The 14,497-nt window shown below is 38.4% G+C and overlaps 1 protein-coding gene across 20 annotated transcripts in view; it reads left to right on the top strand.

Moving 5' to 3' along the window:
* The window catches only part of LOC106874615 (neogenin), a 305,112-nt gene that overhangs the window by 153,208 nt on the left and 137,407 nt on the right, over positions 1-14,497 (top strand). For all 20 annotated transcript variants that reach the window (XR_008264864.1, XR_008264863.1, XR_008264865.1 and 17 more), the window contains exons 2-6: positions 4,131-4,287; positions 5,293-5,438; positions 7,303-7,587; positions 9,471-9,633; positions 12,848-12,987. Coding sequence is in view for 14 of the 20 variants with exons in the window: in XM_052970426.1 (XP_052826386.1) it covers positions 4,131-4,287; positions 5,293-5,438; positions 7,303-7,587; positions 9,471-9,633; positions 12,848-12,987 (891 nt within the window). In the remaining 6 variants the exon portion in view is untranslated. The remainder of the gene's footprint in view (positions 1-4,130; positions 4,288-5,292; positions 5,439-7,302; positions 7,588-9,470; positions 9,634-12,847; positions 12,988-14,497) is intronic.

Genomic DNA, 14,497 nt, shown 5'->3' on the forward strand with positions numbered 1-14,497 from the left:
TAACGTAGTTCTCGGGGATATTCAGCATGACACAGTGTGACAGGGCCGACCCTTTGAATTACAGGCACAACAGAAACAGGAAGTAAGAGTGAGAGAAAGTTGTGGTGAAAGAGTACAGCAGGGTTCGCCACCATCCCCTGCCGGAGCCTCGTGGAGCTTTAGGTATTTTCGCTCAATGAACACTCACAACGCCCGGTCTGGGAATCGAATGTGCGATCTTATGACCGCGAGTCTGCTGCCCTAACCGCTGGGCCATTGCGCCTCCACTGAAGGCATATAAAACACACACACACATACCAAAAAATACCTCAGAAATCCACCCCAGGCCCTTTATGTGAAGTGGGGCCTATATTTGATGCTTTAACCTTTTCAGTGCCAATCTACCGAAGACTGGCTTGGATTTTATAATACAAACTTCCTCCTTTTACTCTTTAGCATTCAGATTATTCTATCAAATGCAATCCTTATTCATTTACATTGCTTTAAATTAATCAGGTATTATCTCATGGTCTCGGGGTATCAATGATGTTATTGTCTACTTTTAGAATGACCTGGTAGGGTAGGTGTGACAGGACTGGATCTGGCTGGTTTGAACAGATGTGGCTGGTTAAAATGATCTAAATTTAAACCTTCCATCAAAATTCCATTGATGTAGTGGTATGTGACCCTTGAAAAGAGGCCAAATATCCCTGAAAGCTTCATCCGAATCCATCCAGCAGTTCTTGAGATATCTTGTCCATGGACAAACAAACAAACACGACTGAAAACAATACCTCTGCCTTCGCTAAGGCGGAGGTAATAATAATATATGTGCACGTACACAATGGGCTTCTTTCAGTTTCCGTCTACTAAATCCACTCACAAAGCTTATGTGGCCTTTTCCATTACCTCTTGCTTTGATGCTGCTTTGGGTTAATTCTTCTCAGGACCCCAGCTATTGGATGAAAATTTATCTTGGCATCTATCTCGATTAACTAAGTAATACATTTAACAAATGTTTACATTAACTTAGTCACTAGAACTACAATTTGAACAACTACTTTGAAATTTTTACCTCTTGACTCTTTTACTCTTTTACTTGTTTCAGTCTTTTTGACTGTGGCCATGCTGGAGCACCACCTTTAGTCGAGCAAATCGACCCCAGGACTTATTCTTTAGAAGCCTAGTATTTATTCTATCGGTCTCTTTTGCCGAACCGCTAAGTTACGGGGACATAAACACACCAGCATCGGTTGTCAAGCGATGTTGCGGGGACAAACACATACATATATATATATATATACATATATACGACGGGCTTCTTTCAGTTTCCGTCTACCAAATCCACTCACAAGGCTTTGGTCGGCCCGAGGCTATAGTAGAAGACACTTGCCCAAGATGCCACGCAGTGGGACTGAACCCGGGACCATGTGGTTGGTAAGCAAGCTACTTACCACACAGCCACTCCTACGCCTATGACCTTAACATTTACCCTTTTAAGAAGATATATTTCTGATATTTTGCCTTTCTTCAAAATAAAATTTCTTTAATATTAATATGTAAACAGCAGAATAATTTGATGAACGCAATTTATCAGATAAGAATAACCATTAGAAAATATATGTATTTTGTGTCCAATAATAATTCTGCCAATTTCTACTCAAATGTGAATCTATTAGAAATAGAATATCCTCTCTTTCCCATCTGCCAGATAAAAATAGATTTATATGAGTTTCCATATATGGTGAAATACTTTACTGTTATTTAGGCTCTAGGTCACTTTATTGATTTTTAAATAATCCTTTTTTTTTTTTGTTTCATTTCTAATTTTTTGATCTAGCGGTATCTTGTACCTGTTATAGCTCTTTTGTTGTTTGCAATATGACCTATGTATGTATGTAAGTATGTATATAATAAAAGTGCTTGATGTAGTGATATGTGACCCCTTGAAAAGAATCTGGTAGTATATTGAAGCAATTCATGTACTAAAAGGTCAGTATCATGAACACACGGTCATAAGTCCTTCCTTTTTATGTATATTTAGTTTGATTTTATGTGTTATACTAGAATCATCACAAGATAGATTATGCCTGTACATCATAAACCAGTTTTGTCACATGCTGCATCACCAGATTTCTGCCCAGAGAAATGAGATAGGAGTATTCAACACATATTGTAGAAGATTGTGGGGTTATTGAAACTAAAACTGGGAGTTTCTCTAGCACAGGGGTTCTCTACCATTTTTTTAATCTATGGTCCCCTTTGATTACTATTTTATTCTGGTAGACCCCCATAACCATTCGATACTTAAAAACTAGTTTTATAGAAACTTCTTTCAGAATTCCTATTTTGTTTTTTCCCACATTAACATGTGTAGGTAGAACTGTGAAATGTTAGAGAAAGAAACCAAGCTATTTCTAACAATACACAACCAATACATACATCTGAAGCAAACATTTTTCAGGGGCCCTTAAAATACTATTGTGGGTCCCCAATTAACTATTTTGTTGTGTGGACTCCCGAAAATCTTGTACTGACCCCAGTTGAGAACCACTGATCCAGCAGCTCAAGTTTCATGATATTGTGATCTTCAGACAAGGTCTGTTACATCTCAGTATTGGTAGTGTATTTATACTCTTTGGTCTAGTGTTTGTCCAATCAGTAAACATGAAAAGCCAATTAAGGAATAGACACAATTACTAGGGCAAGGGATATAAATGCACCACCAATACCAAGTTGTAACAGTTCTTGCCTGAAGATTGCTGTGTCATGAAACTCAAGCCTCAAGATAACTACTTAGTTTGTTTCGAAAAAGAATATATCTGTGTGTGTGTGTGTGTGTGTGTGTGTGTGTGTGTGTGTGTGTATGAATGCACACTCTCCATATTATAAAAATAATTTTCAATGCTAAGTATTCCGGTTTTATTCACTGAACCACATACACATTGTATTGTAGTGTAAGTGGCTGAGTATTCCACACACACTTGTAACTTCAACATAATCCTCATGCAGAATCAGGTGACGTACCACATGGCAAACTTGGTCCTTGATTTACCAGCATCATCTATCCAACATGCTCCAAAACTGTTTCCATCTCAGGTCAACACGAAGTTATTGTAAAAGACACTTGTGACATGAAATACCACTTGGTGAGATTGAACCTACTCTCTCATGTTGATAAACAAGCTTCTTAACTACTTACCCCTGCCTATGTCCATACACACACTATATTGGTATTCTTTATAGTATTCTATTGGTAAAGCCATCATTAATCTTTCATTATGTTCTCTTTGTGAGGGTGCTTGGCACAGTAATTAGAGCCCTGGACTGGGCTGTGTGTTGTCTTCTTGAGCAAGACACTCTATTTTATGTTTGCTCCAGTTCACTCAGCTGTAGGAATGAGTTGCTACATCACCGGTGCTATGCTGTATCAGCCTTTGCCTTTCCCTTGGACAACATTGGTGGCGTGAAGAGAGAAGGCTGATATGTATGGGCAGCTACTGGTCTTCTACAAACAACCTTGCCAGGACTTGTACCTCGGAGGGAAACTTTCTTGGTGCAATCCCATTGCCATTGATGACAAAAGGGGGTCTTTATATTCTCTTGGTAATGTCTCGTACCCCTCCAAACATAAATACATACATGGATAGGTACAGACATAGTCATGTAGTTAAGAAATGTGCTTCCCAACCACATGGTTTCAAGTTCAGTCCCACTGTATGGCACTTTGGGCATGTATCTTCTGCTATAGCCCCAGTTCAACCAAAGCCTTTCAAGTGGATTTGGTAGGCAGAAACAGAAAGAAGCCTGTTTTGTCTGTGTGTCCTTGCCAAGATATCATGAGTTGGTTGTAAATGAGCATCACCATCTTAGAAGCACTATCTCTTATTTTCAATTATCTATGAAAACATGTCTGGCCATGGAGAAATATTACCTCACTTAAGAACAAATGAGGGTTGGGAACAGGAAGAGCGCCCAACCACAGAAAATCTGACTCGTTGAATTCCATCCAAGTCATGCGCACTTGGGAAAGTAGATGTTAAAATGGTAAGGGTAATGTTGATGAGGATGTAATGATGATATGTATATATATGTATTCTTATTGTCCTCCAATTCTAATCATCTTTGTTTTTTTTTTTTTGTTGTTGCAGGGTCTTCTGTTCACTTCAGAAAGTTCCATTTCACTGTTGAGCCAAGTGATGTGGTCACCAATCGAGGTGAAGATGTACAGTTACACTGTAATGCCCAGCACGGATATAATAAAACAAATATCTTTTGGAAAAAAGACAACGAACTCTTAAATACGAGGTATGCAAAATAAATGGACTTTCCCTTTTTTTTTCTTCCCATAATTCCCCCTTACCATTTTCTGTTTTTTTCCCAACATTTTTTCCTTATTTTTCATTTATTTTAGTCTTTAAATTTTGGGTTGTAATACAAGAACATTACAAATACTAAACTTTTGGAGTTAACAAAGCAGTATGTGATCTCTGAGCTATTAAAACCTTTATTGCCATTATCAGCATTTTATGTCCATGTCTCTGGCTTCATGTAATTTGCCCTTCGCTTGGATAAAGTAGCCCTTTGTTGCCAACAGAGATTACATAGTTAGCTAAATTTTCGTCTTCACCCAGACTCCAGCTACTTAAACGTTTGCAGCACCCACCTGAACTGCAGTAAAAGTTATAAAAACCCTCAACATTTTTGTGCATCCATAGATTACATTTTTAGATTGATTACCAGCGTCGCCTGATCGTTACCAGCATCGTCTGATCGTTACCAGCATCGTCTGATCGTTACCAGCGTCGCCTTACTAGCACTTGTGCCGGTGGCACGTTAGAGAATCATTCGAGCAAGGTCGTTGCAGGTGGATGGGAAGGTGTCTCACCGGGATGAGACGCCTGCCCATCCACGGGGGTACTTATTTTTGTCAGCTGAATGGACTGGAGCAACATGAAATGAAGTGATTTGCTCAAGAACACAATGCATCGCCCAATCTAGAATTGAAACCACAATCTTACAATCAGGAGTCCAACAGCCTAACCACTAAGCCACCCTAGAGTTGGGGATAAAGGTGAATGCAAGCGAGTGGAAAGTTACCTATTTTATGGTCTGGGGAAAAAAAGGACCCAAATACCTTAGCATGTTACTAGACCATAACGTACCATTCAGGAAACATTTAAACACAATACACATGAATGTTGAATACTATTCTCTCCCACACAATATAATCGCTTTCTTCACATTCCAAGAAACTGGTTTTTCATTAAGGTCTTATGTTACCCCCTGCTTTTTTTTAAATCTGTTATGCAGACAGCAACTGAAAAATGGCTCCTTGTATATACAAAACGTCCAACACAGCAAGTCCAATGTTGGTGATGTTGGTGAATACCAATGTTTTGCTGAAGTGCCTAGCATTGGAACGATTATCAGCAAACCGGCTCATGTACAAATTGCGCGTAAGTGTTCACTCCATGTTTCTTTTCTTTAGGGTCTTTTTGTTTTTTTAAACTGTTGGTTCTTTTTTACTTTAGTCCTATGCTACATTGTGGCCTTGCTTAGATACCACTTTCAAGGCTTTTGCTCAAATCATATCTACCCTGATAATTGTTTCAGTCAGGTATTTGCTGCATTAATTTCTTTGAGCCTCATGGAAGCAATGACAAATGATTGCTTCACGGAGGAAATGACAAACGACCGCCTCATTGAATCAATGACAAACAACTGCTTCACGAAGGCAATGCCAAATGACCACCTCATGGAGGCAGTGACAAATGACAGACCTTTGGTGATATACTGTACTTGAGAAGACCTGTCAAGCCAAGTGAGATGATAGTTGTGGCATATACTGGTGTCACACAAACGGAACATAAGAATCACCCACTACATTAATGGTTGACATCAGGAAAGGCATCCAGTCATAGAAACCATACTAAATCATAACCAGAGTCTGGTGCAGCCCCTCGGCTTTCCAGCCCTGGACAACAGACATTAAATGGTGACAATGAATGCTTACCTTTGACATAAATGTATTACTATCATCTAGGGCCTGCCTACTATTTCACCATTTTTATTATTTCATACTTTGTGTTCTCCCAAATGAAAGCAACATACAACACTTGACAGACAATATAAGAGCACACCTTTTGGTGCAGGTCTGATGAAGTGCTACTCTAATGTTTAAAACCACAAATATTACATAACTTTTCACATAGAAACTTTTGCATTCAGGACCACTAAAAACAGAGTGGCATCGAAACAATTATAACTGGTCGTTAACCATTTAGTATTCATATTACTCTGTCAAATGTAATGCATATTTATTCCCATCATTCTATATTAATCAGGAATTATCTCTTAGCCTTGATATTTCAATGATAAATCAAACCAAATTAGACAACTCCCATGCCAACCTTCCCTTCATGGGACACTAAACTCTGCTTGCGAAGACCTGTTGGGGCAAGTGAAACCGAAATCGTAATTGAACCAAATTCGATGACTGGCACCCATGCCAGTGAAGCACTAACAGCACCATCCAAGCATGATCATTGCCAGAGCAGCTGTCTGGCTTCTGTACCAGTGGCACATAAATAGCACCATTCGAGCATGATCGTTACCCGCGTCACCTTACTGGCACGTGAAAAAAACATTCGAGCAAGGTCATTGCCAGTGCCACTGGACTGGCTCCTATGCAGGTGGCACATAAAAAAACACCATTTGAGCGTGGCCTTTGCCAGTACCAGCTGACTGGCCCTAGTGCCAGTGGCATGTAAAAGCACCCACTATACTTTTGGAATTGTTGGCATTAGGAAGAGCACCAAGCTGTAGAAACTCTGCCAGATCAGATTGGAGCCTGGTGCAGCCATCTGGTTCGCCAGTCCTCAGTCAAATCGTCCAACCCATGCCAGCATGGAAAGCAGGCGTTAAACAATGATTATGATGATGGTTTGTTTTTAGAGTGACATTGTAGGGAAGGTGAAAGAAGCTGGATCTGGCTAGTTTGAACATAAAACATGTAAAATATATGAGCCAGATTTGGCTGGTTTAAATACTAATTGTTTAAGGATGTGCTAAACTTCTCCTTTGTTTTCTTATTTGGAATATATTAATATCTGGTAAGCCAGAGAGCTGCATCAGGTTCTAATCTGATTTGGCATTATTTCTAGGGCATCCAGCCATAGAAACCAAGTCAAATCAGACAGGAACCTGGTGCAGCTCTCCGACCTACCAGTTCCAGTTAAACCGTCTAACCCATGCTAGCATGGAAAATGGACGTTAAATGATGATGATGACAATATATGTATTTTTTTTTTCCCCCCCCAGATATGGCCAAGATGTTCTCAATCACACCCGAGACGCTCGAGGTTTACCTGGGTGACATAGCCATGTTCCAATGCTCCATTGACGGTATTCCTCAACCAAAATACTCCTGGTACAAGAACAATGTCCTATTGAAACGGTCCAATCACATAAAAATGTATACAGATGGATTTCTAGAAATTACAAATGTGCGAGCAATAGATCTTGGAAAATATTATTGTGAGGCCAGAAACATGAATACAAGTCGTCGTAGTAGACCAGCTGTTTTGCAAGAAAACACGGATTTAGGTAAGATTTGGTTTTTCCCATTTTTGTCCCCCTCCTTTGATTAATTTCTTTGTAGTTTCTGTGCAGGTTTTGCTGTGCGCTGAGGAATTTCGCCAGCGTCACCTTACTGGAACGTGAAAAAACATTTGAGCAAGATCATTGCCAATGCCACTGGACTGGCTCCTGTGCAGGTGGCACATAAAAAACACCACTTGAGCGTGGCCGTTGCCAGTACTGCTAGACTGGCCCTCGTGCCAGTGGCACGTAAAAGCACCCACTACACTCTCGGAGTGGTTGGCATTAGGAAGGGCATTCAGCTGTAGAAAGTCTGCCAGATCAGATTGGAGCCTGGTGCAGCCATCTGGTTCGCCAGTCCTCAGTCAAATCGTCCAACCCATGCTAGCATGGAAAGTGGACATTAAACGATGATGATGATGGTTTCAGGTTCTGTCCTACTTCGTGGCATCTTAGCAATTGTCTTGTGCTCTAGTCATGGTCTGACCACTGCCTTTGGAACTAAATTATTTTCTAACCTTCAAATTGGTTGGGGAAAGATAGATCTTCCTTGAAGGTGACATCCACCACCTAAAATGAGTGAGGGTTATAATTACATGTTCATGTCTAGAGTGAGTGAAATGTGATGTTTTCTTAAACAGGCCATACCCAGCCTCTCTTGCATTTGACAGAATAATCATCATCATCGTTTAGCATCCGCTTTCCGTGCTGGGATGGGTTGGACGGTTTGATACGGAGCTGGCTAGCAGGAAGCTGTCCAGACTCCAACTGTCTGTTGTGGCATGGTTTCTATGACTGGATGCCCTTCCTCATGCCAACCACTTAACAGTGTGCTGGGTGCTTTTTAATGTGCCACTGGCCCAGGTATGTTCATGCAACACCCGCATGGGCGTGTTAATACAGCACTGGCATGGGTGCTTTTTGTGTGGCACCAGTACCTGAAAAGACAAGCCTGTATATGTGTAAGACAGTGATTTTACTTAGTTTGACACACCTTATCAAGTATAGCAAATCACCACATCTCCTGGTCCCTTATCATTTCGTCAGTAACACCCAGCATTTGAAGATCTGTTCTCACCACATCATCCTATGAATGGTAAAGGGTTAATAGTTTTAACATTGATAAGTGGTATTTAACCCCTGTGGTACCTGTCTAAAAGCCATGATTGTATAACTCTTAACAAAACTCAGATGCAATTTACGATGGAACACTACTCCTACAATTATAACAGTGCTAGTGATAAATACTACCTCCAAAGAACCGGTCACTCAACTTGTCGACATGAAGTCTCACAAAAGCCCCTCCTATCTCATTTCCCTACCTTTGCTATCTCTACTGCAATGATCTCTACTCTTCAGGGCTGGTTGGTGTTACACCTTCTCAACATTATTATAGGTGCAGGAGTGGCTGTGTGGTAAGTAGCTTGCTTACTAACCACATGGTTCCGGGTTCAATCCCACTGCATGGCACCTTGGGCAAGTGTCTTCTACTATAGCCTCGGGCTGACCAAAGCCTTGTGAATGGATTTAGTAGACGGAAACTGAAAGAAGCCCGTCATATATATATATATATATATACACATATGTATGTGTGTCTGTGTTTGTCCCCCCAACATCGCTTGACAACCAATGTTGGTGTGTTTACGTCCCTCGTAACTTAGCGGTTCGGCATAAGAGACCAATAGAATAAGTACTAGGCTTACAAAGAATAAGTCCTGGGGGCGATTTGCTCGATTAAAGGTGGTGCTCCAGCATGGCCGCAGTCAACTGACTGAAACAAGTAAAAGAGTATTATTAATTTATTGAATGTCGTTAAGAAGCAAGGATTAGACAACTCATCTTAAATATTTAATGTTATGTTGTTTATTTATTTTTTTTTTCATTTGCAGAAAGCATCCGTAAAGGCGTGGCACCTTCGTTTGTAATGAAGCCACAAGATGCTGAAGTGATCCGAGGTTCATTATTGGTGTTACACTGTGGAGCAAATGGTATTGATAGAAATGATGGAAGTCCAAAGATCACATGGCTTAAAGGAGGTGTTGAATTAGACAAGTAAGTTTCACATGAGAAATATATATGTATGTATGTATGTATGTTCATCAGATTGTTTTGATACTATGGAATAATGAAATTTTATAAATTATATGTATATTTTGCAGATACCAGTTCAATGAATAAATAGTTAAATCTGATTGGGTAACTAACTTTGAAAAAGATGACGGTGTATAAATGGCTGTTGGTGGAGGTTGACTGTAACAGAAGAATAAATATAAACAATAGCTGAATTGAAAAATTTCATGTAAAATTAAATACAGAATATAACAGACGATGTCAAGAAAGAAAACTTGCAAATGATTAAAAGAAATCATCATCATTTAACGTCCGCTTTCCATGCTAGCATGGGTTGGACGATTTGACTGAGGGCTGGTGAACCGGATGGCTGCACCAGGCTCCAATCTGATCTGGCAGAGTTTCTATAGCTGGATGCCTTTCCTAACGCCAACCACTCTAAGAGTGTAGTGGGTACTTTTACGTGCCACCGGCACGAGGGCCAGTCACGCGGTACTGGCAACGGCCACGCTCAACATGGTGTTTTTTACGTACCACCTGCACAGGAGCCAGCCCAGCGGCACTGGCAACGACCTCGCTCGAATGATTTTCTAACGTGCCAGTACAGCGATGCTGGTAACGACCACGCTCAAATGGTGTTATTTACGTGCCACTAGCATGGAAGCCAGACAGCTATAAAAGAAATTAAAAAAAAGGAGAAATTTCTAATTTTTTGTTACTTAGTCAGATTCAAATTCTTATTTGTTGAACTGGTATCCACAAAACTGGTAACCACAATTTATAAAATCTCTTTATTCTGTATTATCACACAAGTGTCTAATGAATGGTCACGGGCAACTCTGAGTAACAGTTTGTGAATTTTTTTTTTTTTTTTTTTTACCGCTTTGATAAAATGGTGTGTGTGAATAAGAATTGATTTTCTGTTTTATCATTGTCATTTTATAAGATTTTTATCCATAATTTTTTTTTTTTTAAATCCTTTTGTCTGTCAATAAACTCTCATTTTAGTATCAGCATTCTGAGACTTCAAAGTTCTGATATTGTTTCCAATATGACTATAATAAATATTAACTTCCAAATATTTGACATTGCTCTTAATATGGTATTCACTCAAAAGAAACTTTAATCTTTTGAGTTGAAGACGAAAAGTTTTGAAGCTGCCCCAAAGTTATAAAAGCTCTCAAGTTAGTAGCTGTTGTTATTATATTATTATCATCATTATTATTATTATTATCATTACATGGAAAAATGGGAGCATGAAAAGTAATATTCTTAAGATTATAAACCTGGAAAAGTACAGAACAAGTTATTACACCTGTAAAAGTATAGGACAAATTATTACTTCTTGTAATGAAAAGAATAAGAAACTTTTTACTTAAATTATTGCAGCTAAAATTAAAATTTGAAAGCTAAAACTTATTTTATTTACAAATAACACTATACTTGAAGCATATAACACATTAATAAGCTAGCCTGATTAAATAATTAACTAAAAAGGAAAAGCAAAAAAAGCAGAAAGCAAGTTAATTAAAGCTGGAAGAGAAAATTAATAATAAAAGCGACCTCGAGAGGATTGGAACTCAGAACATGAAGACAGACGAAATACCGCCAAGCATTTTGCCTGGTGTGCTAACGTTTCTGTCAGCTCACCACCTTAGAATATAAACATTCATTTTAGATAAATACAACTATTTCTTACTTCCTTACTTATTTTACATTTCATGACATTTTACCTCATAACTTTTTTTCTGGTAATTTTTGTTGAATCTGACTAATGATTCTGAATTCCTCATGCATTTTTCTATAATTTAAGCCTAAGAAAGGTATACTTTTATTTTAAAATAAAAAAAATTTATGTTAATTGAAAATTAACCTTACTGCCCACCTTCAGGTCTAACATATTTTGATGCAATTTTTTTTGTACTGAACCAAATCTCAAACTATTTATGCCAAAGTGTAGCTGAGGAGTTGTCCTTTTTAAAACTGTTAACAGTTTGCAATTTAGTTGAGAACTGAATTAGTGGTGATGCTTGGAAACTGCTGTTGCAATTGACAAAATGGTGGACTTAAGAATATATTCAACCACTACCATGGTTGAATGATTAAGGCAGTGAGCTGGCAGAATCGTTAGCCCACCGGGTGAAATGCTTAGTGGCATTTCTTCTGCTGCTTACATTCTGAGTTCAAATTCCGCTGAAGTCAACTTTGCCCTTCATCCTTTCAGAGTCAATGAAATAAGTATCATTTATGCACTGGGGTTGATATAATCAACTAACCCCCTTCCCACAAAATTTTCAAGGCCTTATTATTATCATTATTATTATTATTATTCAGTAGTTTTATTTTTATAACGTGCTTTCACTTCACTACCGAGCGCAGCTCTGTGCGCCTTGGGTATTTGCTGTGGTGCTCTTATGTTTACTGTATTGAAAGTGTTTTGCGTAGAATGTGTGCAGTACCCAGTAGTGCAATTTTCTGTATGTTATATATATTTGTAAGTCCTGCTATTTTTGTTATGTATTTGTCTGAATATTTTTTTATTATACCTAAGGCACCTACTATGATAGGAATTGTTTCTGTTTTTAGATTCCACATTCGAGTTATCTCTATTTCCAGGTCTTTGTATTTTGAAAGTTTTTCCATTTCTTTTAGAGAAACGTTGTCATCTGCTGGTATTGATACATCAATTAGAAAGCATTGTTTTTCTTCATGATCTTTGACAACTAAGTTTTTATTATTATTATTATTATTATTATTATTATTGGTAATAAAGCAGCGCTGACTAGCTTCACTTCTTGCCATGTCCACAATGTAGGACATAGGCAACCACATCCTGCCACAATTCTCTGTTTCCTGTAACAGTTCCACTTCCTGATGTTAATGCCTCTTTCTTCCAACCATTTCTTTAAGTTTGGCATCCATACCCCCCCCCCCTTCTCTTTCTTCTGCTTATTTCCCCTTCAATCTTTCTAGTCTTTGTTAAATTCTCCAATCTCCTCTTTGCTCATCACATGACCTACTCACCACAGTTACTTGGCCCTTATCTCATTGAGCAGTTCCCTATTTAGATTGTATTGATTCTTGTTAATGTATGTATGCCACCATCATCAAATTCTGCTGATTACACATAATTCACATTTGCTGTTTTGTGTTTTTAAAAGAATCATAAATCAAAATAATTATTTTCTCATTTCAGTTCCAACAAAACATACAAAATTGTCGGTACAGGCAGCTTAGTAATTCCCAACGTTCAAGAGAACAACAATGGCATTTACACTTGCCGTGCAAGCAATATGGAGGACTCTATAGATGCCCCAGCTTCAGTAAATGTCCTCAGTAAGTAAAGATGTTATGCATCTTGAGCAGCTTTCTTCCTTGTTTTTCTCTAGCATTCTCGGGAATGCTACAAGGCTAAGTTTTTATTAATTTTTACATGAGTCTAACTCTGCAAATCCTATCACACGAATTAACTTTGTCAATTTTGTTGTTTGTGAGTCAGCTTTGATAATCCTGGTGCATGAGAACCTTTTTCTTTTTTTTTTTTGTGCTGAATTTGTTCTACAAGTGTCAACTTTGTGAGTCTTGTTATATGAGAGTCAACTTCATTGAACCTGCCATGTGTGAGTCAACTTAGTTGATCCTGCTGCATAAGAGTCAGCTTTGTTAATCTAACTGTGTGAAAGTCAGTTTTTATTCTGCCACAATTTTTAATCTGATAACTTAGTTGATTCTATATTTAAGAGATGAGGAATTATTTACATTTGATGGATATTTGTCCTCATCTTGTTTGTTGTTAACACAACGTTTCGGCTGATATACCTTACAGCCTTTACTACACCATATGCCCACAGGCATACGGCATAGTGGTTAAGAGCACGGGCTACTAACCCCAAGATTCCAAGTTCGATTCCAGGCAGTGACCTGAATAATAATAATAATAATAATAATAATAATAATAACAACAACATCGAAAAATACCTTAGGAATGAGAACCCAAGTTCAAAATTTCGCCAAGACACCTGATGAAGGCTGGAGGGTATATCAGCCGAGACGTTGTGTTAACAACAAACAAGATGAGGACAAATATCCATCAAATGTAAATAATGTAAATAATGTTAGTTGATTCTGTCATAAGAGGCTCAATTTCGTTGATCTTGTCATGAGAAAATATGCTTTGCTGATCCTGTTATATGAGAGACATGTATTGATATTGTTGTGTGAGATTCAACTTTGTTGATTCTTCCACATAAGGGAGTAGACCAAAAGATTAGCAGTCTACATTGCTGTAAACAGTAATCTGAGTGTATAAAGTTGACTGCTGTGAGCCAGGGGAGCCCTATATAATATTACATGGGCTTTGTTAATTGTTAGTGAACCAATGGAAGGTCTACATCAGAAAGCATCAGATTGATTAATACAAAATATGGAAGTTTATTGCGTCCCATTATGCTGACTTTCCTTGGTTACACCACATGAGAATGGAACCTTCCTGTGCTGCTCCATGAATTCAGTGGTGTTTAACCCTTTAGTGTTCAGATTACTCTGTTAAATGTAATACTTTTCCATTCAAATTCTTTCAAATTAATCATGCATTATGCTATAGCTTTAAGGTTTCAGTGATATTCTATTATTTGTTTCAGTCATTTGACTGTGGCCATGCTGGAGCACCGCCTTTAGTCGAACAAATCGACCCCAGTGCTTATTCTTTGTAAGCCTAGTATTTATTCTATCGGTCTCTTCTTTGCCGAACCGCTAGGTTACGGGGACGTAAACACACCAGCATCGGTTGTCAAGCGATGGTAGGGAGACAGACACTCAAACACACACACACACACACACACACACA

Source organism: Octopus bimaculoides, chromosome 9, assembly GCF_001194135.2.
Source record: "Octopus bimaculoides isolate UCB-OBI-ISO-001 chromosome 9, ASM119413v2, whole genome shotgun sequence".
NCBI lineage: Eukaryota > Metazoa > Mollusca > Cephalopoda > Octopoda > Octopodidae > Octopus > Octopus bimaculoides.